General features: G+C 35.9%; 1 protein-coding gene across 1 annotated transcript; it reads left to right on the top strand.

Annotated features, from left to right (window-relative positions):
- The first annotated feature begins 75 nt into the window (after positions 1 to 75).
- LOC129408375 (dentin sialophosphoprotein-like) lies at positions 76 to 12,846 on the top strand. The gene is made up of 19 exons (XM_055151900.1): positions 76 to 413; positions 545 to 610; positions 4,059 to 4,139; positions 4,907 to 4,975; positions 5,312 to 5,374; positions 5,461 to 5,532; positions 6,159 to 6,230; positions 7,440 to 7,502; positions 7,606 to 7,668; positions 7,746 to 7,787; positions 9,257 to 9,325; positions 10,358 to 10,419; positions 10,524 to 10,545; positions 10,716 to 10,778; positions 11,955 to 12,020; positions 12,302 to 12,367; positions 12,476 to 12,538; positions 12,651 to 12,716; positions 12,826 to 12,846. The coding sequence occupies exons 1-19, from the start codon at positions 411 to 413 to the stop codon at positions 12,844 to 12,846; spliced, it is 1,092 nt and encodes a 363-aa protein (XP_055007875.1). The 5' UTR covers positions 76 to 410.
- The last annotated feature ends 124 nt before the right edge of the window (positions 12,847 to 12,970 follow it).

Here is a 12,970-nt window from a genome sequence, read left to right as displayed (position 1 = left end):
ACCTTTAAATAGATAAAGACATTAACTATCACTTTAACCGCGTATTTTTAATCACATTTGATACTTTTCAGTGATTTTAATTGTTTATTTGAGTCGAAGTCTGTATTTCCGAGTGGTCCTTGAACTCACTCTGGTCTGAACACGCCTCCCCAAAAACATGACCAGGTAACGCGACAGAAAGCGCTCAGAAAAAAACGGGCCAGTCCAGTTATTACACCGAGAAATCCGCTCTCCACCCGCCCGTCTGTGAGACCTGTGTCCCCGGGGTCCGAACGCTTTCCTCGGACACTTTTCTGGACTTTACCGCTGCGAAAAACACACTTTCACGAAGCTGTCAAGACGCGGAGTAATCTTTACGCTTTTGAATTCAAGACAAACTTTCAACTGGATTTAGCAAATTTTACGAAATAATGGTGGGCTAACAATACAAGGAACATTTTATATTCACTTAAATGTATTTCAGTGTGTAAAATGAGTACGTTTTGAGTATGCTAGCTGTTGTAAAAGTCTGTAAAACTCGCTTAAATCGTGCGTCTTTACGCAGGACCGATACGACAATCTGGAGCTGGATTTGGAGTGCGATGGAGGAGGAGGAGGAGGAGGTGTCGCTGTAAGTAACTGTAACTTGTCTGTGTAGTATTTTAATTTCACGTTTAAATGTTCACTAGAGTAGTTTTAGTCCTGGTTTAGTCCTGGTTTAGTGTTTCTTAAAGCTAAATCGTCCAAGGTCACTACTACTTAAAAAAGCGTTATGTAATTTTTCTAGTCTTACTGCTTTGACTGGAATTTTCCGCTGTGTGGCTTTAGTTTTGTATCTTGCATTTATTCTATTCAGATGTTTTTCATGTCATACTGAAAAACATACATTCTTGCTATGATGTTCGCCTCTCCACAAATCTAACCGGTAACCTGACCTGTTGGCGTCACGTGCTTGTCTCCATGGAGATAGACATGTTTAATGCCACACGATGATACCATGGAACATTCCAGGCCAAGCTATAAACAGAAAAGTTACACAGTGCAACTTTTTTTATTCTCTATAACCATACACAACTGAGATTTTCTTTAATTTGATTTTGACATATTTGATCCTGGTACAGTTGTGGTTTGTTTTTTTATTAGTCCTGGTTTAGACCTGGATTTTCTTCTGGAGGTACAAAAACAGTTGGTTAACCTTCTTACAGACTGAAGCTCATGTTTCTTTGTGCTGTGTACTGAAGCGGCAGTGTAGCTCGGGGCTATTATCAGTAATGACAAAGTGAACGTGAACTTTTGAATGGGACGTGTGAAGCAGAAACACTCAAAGGATATTAAATCTAGAATTCTAACAGCTCATTCACTGCTTAAATCATTCAAGAGACATTTTCAGATATTATCCTAACTACACATTCAACTTGGTGTTTAGAATTCAGAGCAACCGGTGGCCAATAAAGTCTGCCAATATTTCTGGGCCAATTTGGATTATTTTATCCACATTATGACATTTAAATTGACTAAAAACTCACCCACAGTCCTATTTTACCACAAACCTACTCTATGTATGAGAGAGGTGTGTACAGTTCTGCTTTGTGTGGTTATTTCTTTAGACATGTCTTAAAAAATAAAGCTTTGCGTCTTTGTGATTTGACATATTAAGAATAATCAAGGATAAAGCAGTACAGATGGTAGTTTATTTCAATACGCTTCAACTATATTTTTATAATTTATGTATTCTTTTGTTGTTGATTTAATAGAGATAACATACTTGCTGTTAAAGGTGCACTGTGTAACTTTCCTGTCACCTGCTCGTGGTTTTCTATGTCACTTAAAATGTTCCGCAGTATGGTGTTAAATGTATCTAGCAGTTTATTCGGTCAAGTGTTTTTTGTTTGTGTTTTGACTCAAATTTATCTTGTAAAACATGTGTTGTTATTGTAAGCAGCGCCGCGTCTCCGCAGATATGACCTGTAACTTGGCCTAGTGACGTCACCTGTTTGTTTACATGAAGATTGTTTAATGTAATGCCATGTTGTGGAACATTCCAAACCAATAACATGTCTTAAGACCTACTTTTATTCTCTGGCTTTTAACACTGCGTGAGTTGAGCGGTCCTCTGTGTGTTTTATTTATTTATTTTTATTTTTTTACCTTTTTATTGGTATTTGCGCTCTTATTTGAATAAACTAGTTTTATTGTCTTAATGAGGACTAGTGGAGTTAAATAGAGCTTTAATTTATATTTCTACTGGATATGATTTATCTGTTTTGTGCAGCATTTTGGAAACTGTTTTGTTCTTGAAATGTGCTATAGAAATAAAGTGGATTGGATTGGATCTGCATGGAAACGAGCACCTTTAATGCCGGACATATACTGTGCAATATTATCGATCGTTTTACTTAGCCCCAGCTCAAACTTTATGACCAAATCACAGGGTTTAAAAGTTCACAGCTCGTGCAACTACTTTAAGTCTGAAACCCTCACAAGAGGCGTCTGGATTTCAAACAGGTTTGATTGAGCTGGTCCTGAGGTATTAATCTATTCTTGTTACCTCATGTTTACTACACGAAGCACGACACAGTACAAGTGAAAAATTGTCTCCAAAAGGGACAAAAATTGCACAGTGTATGCCCAGTTTAAAGAATTATCTGTTTCCAGCCAAATCACTTTCTTAGGTTTGTTTATTTAATGCTTAATACTTAATACAGTCTTAATAATATATCTGATGCTAAGCTATTTTAAGCTCCGTTAAGTCTTGCACCATTTCAAGATTTTAGTAAGATTCAAACAAGATTTAATATTTGACAACAAAATGTGATTTTCAGCGTTAAATAATAGTACTTTCTCTTCTGTTCCCATGTGGCTTAATCCCTCAGTGGTCCTTGTTCTAATCCAGCTCAAGATCATTCTAAAGACATTCATGAAAGCTTCATTTCTGTCCTGTGAATGTGACTTTTTTTTAGTATCGATACCAGCTCAAATGAGGATCTAGTTTTTGTTTAGTTTTGTTTTTGTAGATTTTTGACCACTTTACTCCACAGACATTTCTACAACTTGACATTTTTATTAGTTTCTGTTAAAACTTCAAAATTTGAGTCTAGACAAGAGGGGCGCAGTCAAGTCTGAACATGAAATCTGTGACGAAAACAGCGAAACTTTTAATTAGATCAAACTGATTTCGATTTTTACATAATAAGAGGCAATAATGACACATGGAGCTCTGACTCATTCTCATGTTGTGCAATAAAGCGCTATTTATATCCAGAAGGTGACAGTGGTTCATGTATTACAAATCTCCTTTACACGTGCTCGTCTCCATGGAGATGTTATTGTTCAGCTTTGAATTTTCCACAGTATGGCATTAAACGCGTCTAGTGCCATGAAAAGAAGCAGGTGACACTACCAGGCCAAGTTACAGGTCATATCTATGGAGAGACAAGCCTGCTCTTTGTAAGAATTAATGTTTTTTTAAAGTATTTTTGAGCCATACTGTGGGACATTACAGGCCAACCAATAACATACATAGATAGATAGACACTTCATTGATTCATAAGAAAATGTGTGTGCCTTTTAAAATATGCACTGTGAACTGAACTGATTTTGAGCATTCATTGCAAAACCACCAGTGATAATTTATATATGCTTATATTCTGCTTTAGGGTGATATTTGATTATGTTTAGTTTTATTTATTTTTATCTGGAAACAGTACATAAACATAATTTATACAATAGAATGTGAGTTATGATTCTCAAATACCAAATATGTGATAACGTGTATATAAAATACACAAGTCTCTAAAAAAACAGTGCAAAATTCATAATTTAGCGGAAGTAAGGTCATGAAATACATCAATACAAACAAAGAATTATACAAGTTTAATAGAAAACACCATCTGGAAAAGTGCAGTGATTCAAGTGTTTTTAAGATGACATTGTGTAGGCTTTGTAAAGGAGAAGAGCAGAATGTTCCACTTTTTAGATCCTCTGAATAAAACACCAAACTGAAAAAGGTCAAATATATGTATACCGGTATATAAAACCATTAGAATACATTGTATAACACACTTCTTCTTTCTTTGCAGCACCGAGCTTCATTGTTTGGAGGAATGTTTAAGAAATCGACCAAGTCCAACACAGAGCATTCTCTCTCTGTCCACTCACAGGTGAGGCTCATTTACTTTACTATTTTACTGATCAAAGTCTACTTGAGAGCCTGTTTACACGAGAACTCTTGCCGGTAAAAATGACAGAATATTTTATAGGAAGTGCCTTTTGTTTAAACGGTGATGGCGTTTTTGGGGCTTAAAAATAAAAAAATCTGAAACCATCCTCCAGAGTGGAAAAGTTGAATACGCTCCACCATAGTGTTTCCCTCTACACTGCCTAAGACGCAAAACTCCGGTCAGATCTGCTCACGTCGTGTACACGTTTACATCATACAGTACATACATACAGTACACAGAAACAAACATGTCGGACGGCATGCATACCCAATCGAATTCTACACACTTTTGCGTCACCGTATGCACGCAGATTTCACCCCGAAAACGCTTGTCTAAATGCGAAATAAAAAGTGAAGACGCGACGCCACTTTTGTTTCTTCTGTTCAGCTTGTCATCATATAAACGTAGCCTAAAGCTACAGTCTGTCACTTTCTGGAGGTGGCACATCGCCTGCATGTTTCCATGGAAATAGAAAGTTAAAACCATACTTGGGAACGTTCTGTAAGATTAATTTTATGTCTTATTGTGGAATGTAAGTCAGAGGAACTACATTTCCATGGAAACCAGCAGGAGGAGGTTCTCTTCCAGGCCAAATAATTCAAGAGCCAAGTTTGTGGACATGCAAGACCACTCACACATTTTCTGTGCAGTAAACACATCCATAAAATAATCAAACTTCAATGTGTATTTTTGTATTTCATTTTCAGGACAGTCTCACCATGAACAGTGAACTATCAAACAGTAATGACAGTTTGACGGACAACAACAACTACAAGGTGGGTCCACACACGCAAAGCATTCTGGGACTGACATCTAACCGACAGTAAAATTATATAATGTAGAATACAAATTACACTCTTTACAATACCTTATTAAATCTCTCCATATGTCCTCAGTGTTAATCATTATAATTTATGGCCTGGATCCTTTAAATTATATATTATATTATATTATATTACATTACATTACATTATATTATATTTTTTCATGTTGGAGCAAAGGATCATGGTCTATGTAGTTTCTTCTTCAACAGAACAACTCATTTAGTCGTATCACCTGTACTTCAGTGTATTGAGATGAATAGCTTATAATATATATATTTTTTATTTCAGGACAAGTCAAGTGGTTTTAAAGACATGTTTAAAAAGTCTAAATCATCCAAGGACATGGCACAGGTTTGATTTCTGTCACTTTTTCAATGTGCAGTTCAATACGTTATTATAGATTTTTTTAATAGTAATGTGTTTCTTAATTCTCACAGACTTCTCTCTCAGTCACAAGCCCCAAGCTCTCCAACAGCACGGACAGTTCAACCGAAAACAAACCATCAAAGGTATCAAACTTTTCAAAATGTAAAATAATCCCATATACTTAAAGTTAAAGTTATTAAGTATTTAAGTATTTGAGAAAAATGACTGGAATTCAAAATAATGTGATACTTTAAGTTTTCTATAATTTCTATGTAGATTCTTTGACTTATGAGTTTTCACTGGTTGGCTTTCAAGCTAATTTATCTTACATCAGGGAAAAAAAAAAAAAAGATACACACAAGAAATATTTATGACAAAAAATCTGACATTTATTGAGTTGTAGCATTTAGCAATTGGCAGGGAAAAACACATTAATAAAGCAACATTTTCTGAAGACCTGGTGAAAATAAATTGCAAAAATATTGACATTGCTTGCAGTTTTGGTTAGAGTCTTGATGTAGTCTTGGTTTATTTTGTGTTAGGTTTTTATGTTTGACTAGTAATGTAACTAGATTTATATTTTATTTATCTGAACGTATTATTTTTAAATATTCCAACAAAATAGTTATCGGGATACAAAACATAGTCATCAAGCATAACTTTTTTTTATTTCTTTCACCCGTAGGAAGTCCTTTTATCGTGTTTTTGCAGTGTGGAGCTTGTATTTTTCCAGTTCTTGTTGTTGAAATTGAATCCTCTCTTTCTCCAGGACAAAACTGGAGCCATGGGTGCGCCTCCCCGGCTTCCCCCCAGACCGGAGCACCTCGGCCGGGCTTCACAGGTGGGAAAACAACCTCTTTTTCAGCTGTTTCTGTGTCAGTTTCTGTGTGTTTTATCTGATCAAACAAAAAGTGTCTCATGGGTGTAAACGTAAAGGGGAACTAAAGACTACATCCACTTTTTGTGCTTCTAAACCGTGTATATGGTGTTTGAGTAGTATTATCTACTCTTCCTAATCCTCTTTTGATAATTTTAGTGTAAACTAGATCATCTCTGGTCAAAAACACCTAAATCTAAGTCTAAATCAAAATTTGCAATTTCAAGTACTATGTGACATCACTAAACACTGCCCTGATCACAGCCAGGTTTTTCTGATTCAAACACCTGAAGGGTCAGAGTTTGTTGATTCCTGTTCAGCCAATAACACTGTTCCTTATACCTCCAGACCCCGCCCCTTCACCCCCCTCACTCTCCCCTTTAGTCCTCCAGACCTTGCCCATCCTGCTCTGCCCACCCCCTCCTCCTCTCCCCTTTAGTCCTCCAGAACTCACCCCTTTTCCCACCCTGCTCTCCCCTTTAGTCCTCCAGACCCCGCCCCTCCTGGCCCGCGATATAATTGTATTTAGCCCGTGAGATCATATCAAATATGTATTAGAGCTGCCTGCCTGCTACAGATAGACTATAGAGACATTATTTATATAAATTGTGGTTATTCTTGTGCTTCTTCTGCTGGATTGAATGTTTAAGCAAAACTATTATTAAACATTTATTTTAATAAGAAAAGGTTTACCATTGCATATCACGAAAGAAGAGAAAAGAGATGTTGTTGACATTTTTCAATAAATATTTAGTTTGGCCCAAGACTTAGTCCCAGTTTTAATTTTGGCCGTCTGTGAATTTAAGTTTGACACTCCTGCCTTTAGTCCTCCAGACCCTGCCCCTCCTCCTCCCTCCCCCCTCCTCCCTCCTGACTTAGCATGGAGAGCCATTTTTGCACAAATGTCGTAATTTGACTAGATTTGATTTTTATCTCTGGGCTTGTCCTAAAAGGGAAAAGAGCGTGTCGTAATGGGGGAATGCCTGGAAACTGAAGTCAATAGAAATGTATTTACAATGGGACCAGAAATGCAACCCTGTACTTAAAGGTGCATTGTGTAGCTTTAGTAATGAAATCTAATTGTCTCCATTGAAATCCAAATAAAATTGCAGCTCAAGATCAATCTGTATTTGTTTATTTTTAAATTATTATAATTTTTTTGGTTTGTTTCAGGACAATTTGAATTGTGACCCCAACTCCAACACCGATAATGTGACAGAAAATACAGCGACCAAAGTGAGTGATAACAACTATATAACAATGAGTATAATTTACAAATGTTATAATTTATGTAACAAATCTGCATGTATTTAATTGACTATTTTAATCTGTCCCTCAGGAGTCCAGTGGTATGTTTGGGATGTTTAAAAAGTCTCCTAAACCCACTAGAAGGCCTTCTCAGGTACGGTCTGTTTTACATCTTAACAACTTTAAACTTTAAACTATTATTATTATATATTTTTATTTATCATCTTTCAGGATAACCTATCGACTTCCAGTGATGGCAGCCAGGACACTAAGGTGAGAAAAGCAAAGTAAACATAACGGCAAAAGTGCTTTACAATCACATTTAAAATACAAGCTAAAAGTAAGTCAACTGGACCTGGTTTTGAAAATATGTAAAAAATGAGGGATACGTTGTCTGAGTGGCTTTTATTCTCACATCACAGCAAGAAAGTGTTTTGCCCAAGGACACAACAACAGCATTCATCTGTGGGAGCTGGAATCACACCAGTCAACAAACCACTCAACCAGTGATGTTTATGTCAAGAGCGAGATTCAAACTGTCAGCCATCTGATCAGTTGACAAATGCTCTACCAACTGAGCTACATAACCTCAATAGTTTCAGAATGGTCTTTATTTATATCAGAAGTAGTGTAAGACAAAATGATGACATTAAAGAAACAACAGAGAAACTGAATCAATCCAAAACATGCACAATCAGGGCCGTCAACAGAAATTTGGGGCCCCCCCTAATATAAATTTATAAGAAAAGGGTCTAACTCTGGACTCCTAAGACCCTGGGGCCTGGGACAACAGCCCTCTTTTTCCCCCTCCTCTTAATTACCCCGTGAACAATACTAATAAGTAAAATCCTCCAGCATGTATTTATTTCTTATTTTTTTCTAGATGCTTTTGTGTATTTGGTTTGCTCAAAAGTTGGGACTTTAACTCAAATTTAATGTGCTCCCTATTTCAGCACCATAAAGAAAAATACATTTTTACTTTTCAGTTCAGATATAAAATATATTGTAGTAGAAAGTGCCGATATCTGCTGTCTAATGTAGTGAAGTAAAAGAAAAAATTATCCACTATAAAATGTACAAAGTACAAATACCTCAAATTTGTACTTAAGTATTGTACTTTTACTTTTATACTGACCTTAACCTTCCACCACTGGTCCTGACCAAGACAAGCTCAAGATCTGGAGATGGGTGCCAGGGTGCAGCAGCATAAAAAATACCCAGAGGCAGCCAGTTTAAATAAAAATAAATTAAATATGAATTATTCACAGTGAATCATTGACTGACGTTCACTGAAGGGTGTAAAAGCTTTGGTGGATTCTGGCATCAGCTCCATTGTGTCTCATTGTTTTGAATGGGAGAAGAGTGTGCCCACATCAGCAGTTTAAACAGACCAGGCCTATGGGAAAATAACTATACAGTATTTTACAATGGATTGAACTACAGCTACTGAGAAAATGACTGCTTTAACAGTGTTTGTCTACTAGTCCCACCAGGTCCATAACAGGACTTTTCCAGGTCTAATCTAGGACTAAACCAGGTCTAAAAATGGACCACATCATCTCCACTGTACTTCTAAACAAGAAATGACCAAAATGTGGACAAAAAGTGGATAAATTGAACATTAAATTAGGCAAAAACACAAACTGAACAGCTGTCCAAGTACATGAAGGAGCTTGTGTACCACAGTTTGAGAAACACTGGTCTAGTGAATAAAATATTTTTTCTTTATTTGCATTTTTCAGGAGGGAGGAGGAGTATTCGGTGGAATGTTTAAAAAGTCCCCAAAGATTTTCACTCGAACACAGTCTCAGGTGAGAACAGATTCAATATTTTTATGTTTTAATCCTGGTTTAGTATTTGTAGAGCTTTTTATGCAGGGGTCTCCAACCTTTTTCCTCCTGTGAGCTACTTCTTGTAAAACGAAAATTCCAGTGAGCTACTTGTTTTAGTGTTCATCAAAAACTGAGCAAATATAAGAGCCATGGCAAGCCGTAGATGGGATAGAGTTAGATGCCTCTTAAACATAAACCATTATTCAGTTATGAGTCCACAAAGTTAGGCAAAATAATATATTTACCATGGAAATAGGCATTTAATTAATCAAATTTTACTTATTCAGCACAATACATATAATTCAGAAATCCTTTGGTGAGCTACTTGGAAAGAGGTGGAGACTTACAGGTAGCTCCCCAGTTTTAAAATCTTGGTTAACTCTGCATCCCTCTGAGTTGAGTTCTTCACATTTATCTGGAACAGCAGTAAAGATGGAGCATCATGATGAATAGTTGAATCTGATTGATCAAAGCGTCAGAGCAGCAGAACAAACAGAGAAAACCACAGATATCTTCCCTTTCCACAAATGCTCAAAGCCCTTTTCACAATTTCACAAACAAAATAGCCTGTACTTCTGCTAAAATTGACTGAAGTACATCTTTCTTTGTTTATTTGACTTCACTTCAACTTTGGCCCCACCCCAAACCACAATGCTGCTCTGTGACTGGTCTGAACCACAAGTGACTTGGGCAATAGCAAAAAAAGAAATAATACATTTTGAGCTGCTGTATTACACAAAATTTACTCTTGTGAGCTTTAAAGGTGCATTGTGTAACTTTTTGGTTGGGGGTCTGTCACCTCCTTGTTTCAATGGATATGCCATTGCTCTTTCTGGAATGTTCCACAGTATGACATTAAACAGCTCTACCTTACATTCATTTAATTACAAGTGGTTTTACAGCTCAAAAATACCTAGAAAAACAGACTTTCTGACAGTGAGATCAGATCAAAGAATGGCATCGCATGGGCCCTTAAAATGTGAAAATATTAATTTTTTTTCTCTCTCCCAGGATGATTTGTCTGATTCCACTGAATCCACAGAAGTCAGTCAGTCTGAAAACACTAAGGTGAGGTGGCGTCTAAAATCATTTTTAACTTAATTGTAACTGCTATAAAAATGATTTTTTTAAAAATTTGCAATACACATTTTCTTATATTTTAAAACTGTTTTTGTAGGAAAAAGGAGGACTCTTCAGCGGTGTGTTTAAAAAGCCAAAAGGAGCCAAAAGTCACTCCCAGGTAAGACAATTTCAATATACTAACTTTTTGTGGTTGCGTTGCTAACGTTTGACAATTTACAGTGTTTTTTCTTTACAAATATTTTTCTGTAAACCTATGTAAGTCTCAAATTCTGTTTTTATTTTTCAGGAGGATCTCACTGGTGACCTCTCAGGCAGCAAAGAGGAACTATCAGACAATAATAACACAAAGGTAAATGTGTGTCAATAATGTGCACTTCTTTTTCCTAATCTGTGATCCATGCCATTTTATTGTTATGTTTGTGTGTGTGTGTGTCCTGGTTAAATAAAGGTTAAATAAAATAAAATCAAAAGTAAGGTTTATAGTACTATATTAAAATTTTAAAAATGTGAGTGAATAGTTGTTTGTGCATCAGTTGAAAAACCAATACAAAGTTAACTTCATAGGTTTCAAGTAATGTTGCTGGATGCCATTTTGAGTTCTGTGTTTGTGTTTTACAGGAAAAGAGTGGACTTTTAAGTGGAGTTTTCAAAAAGCCAAAAATGGGAGCAAGATCACAATCTAAAGTAAGGAACAATAAAAAGTCATAAAGTAAAAAAAAAAAGATCTATGCATATACCTATTTGTAAAGCTTCACTATGTAACTTTTCTAGTGGATGGTCTGCCACCTGCTTGTCTCTATGGCAATGTCATAGTATTGTCTGGAATTTTCCACAGTCTGGCATTAAACCTACAGTATCTCGCCTGTATCTATTCAATTACAGATGTCTTTACTGTTCAAAACATGTTCAAAAATACTTTAAAACATAAGTGGGTTTTTGCCTCTCCACAGATCTGACCTGTAATTTGGCCTGATTTATGTTCTAATGTAGTTTCTTCATCACAAACAAACCTGGGGTTGTGTTTTGTTTCATTCACACATTTTGTTTAACACACAAACCTGCAGATTTAGGCTGAGGTTCAGGTCTCAAACTGAAAAAACTCTGTTCTACCTTGTGATGTCATGTGGTGATACAGGAAGTGCTCTAGTGTGTTTTAAAACTCCATACACCTTCACTGGATAATTTGAGCCCTGGAATCGCTGACCTCTACTGAACAAAAGGTCAAAAGTAGCTGAAAACTACCTCCACATGACATCACAAGGTGGACCAGACCAGTTTGAGCTTTGGAGATGTAAACAAACTAACAATAAAGAGTTACTCAAACATGTGTGAATGAAACTAAACACAACTCCAGATCTGTTTTTGAGGAGGTAACAACATTAAAACACGACTTAAAGCTCAAAGAGTTTATTTATACAGAACCTTTTAATTCCATAATGCAGAAAATTCCAGCTGTTACACGGTCCACCTTTAAAAATTGGACCAAATAATCATCAATTACTAATGTTTTTTATGCCTCTTTTAGGATGATTTAACTGCAGACAGTGAACTTTCAAACAGCCAAGAAAACCTGACTGAGGATAACACTAAAGTAAGTCTTTTCAAAGGCTTTTCTCACATCTGCTGTCATTGTTTGGTCCTATTTCCCTACCAATAATAGAGATAAAATACAAATGAACTAAAAATCGCTAATATTGTGTCCATATGTTTCATAGGAGAAGAGTGGGATTTTGAGTGGAGTTTTTAAAAAAACAAAATTTGCCAGATCACAATCAAAGGTAGGTAATAATCATACATAAATATCAAAATACTACTACTGCTGACTGATAATTACATAATGTATTTGATTTTGATTACACTTTTTGTTTGTAGGATGATTTAAGTGCAGATGGAGAACTCTCAAAGAGCCAAGAAAACCTGGCAGACAGTAACACTAAGGTAAGTCTTTTCAACACTTTTTCTAACCTCTACTATAAATATTTACTCCTCTGCCTTTGGTCTACCAATATTTGCAGTAAAATATTAATTAACTAGTATGTTTTACAGGAAAAGAGTGGAATGTTGAGTGGAGTTTTTAAGAAGCCAAAGTTTGCCAGATCACAATCAAAGGTAGGTAATATTCATACATAAACATTGAAATTTAGAAGTGAATGACTCTACTTACTGGTAATTAAATAATGTTTGATTTCATTTGATTTTGATTAAATTTTTTTGTTTGTAGGATAATTTAAGTTCAGACGGTGAACTCTCAAAGAGCCAAGAAAACCTGGCAGACAGTAACACTAAGGTAAGTCTTTTCAGCGCGCTTTTTCTAACCTCTGCTGTAAATGTTGACTCCTCTTCCTTGCTCTACCAATATTTGCAATAAAATATGAATTATCTATTGTGTTTGACAGGAAAAAAGTGGGATTTTTTGAGTGGAGTTTTTAAGAAGCCAAAATTTGCCAGATCACAATCAAAGGTAGGTAATATTCATGTAGTATCTAAATATGTGGCTAAAGGTGACTGATTTTAGATTGACTGTCACCATTCTGATAATGA

The sequence above is a fragment of the Boleophthalmus pectinirostris genome, unplaced genomic scaffold (genome assembly GCF_026225935.1).
Source record: "Boleophthalmus pectinirostris isolate CB_2022bp ecotype Guang Dong unplaced genomic scaffold, ASM2622593v1 HiC_scaffold_16, whole genome shotgun sequence".
Classification (NCBI taxonomy): domain Eukaryota; kingdom Metazoa; phylum Chordata; class Actinopteri; order Gobiiformes; family Gobiidae; genus Boleophthalmus; species Boleophthalmus pectinirostris.
This window is presented reverse-complemented; position numbering and strand designations above follow the sequence as displayed.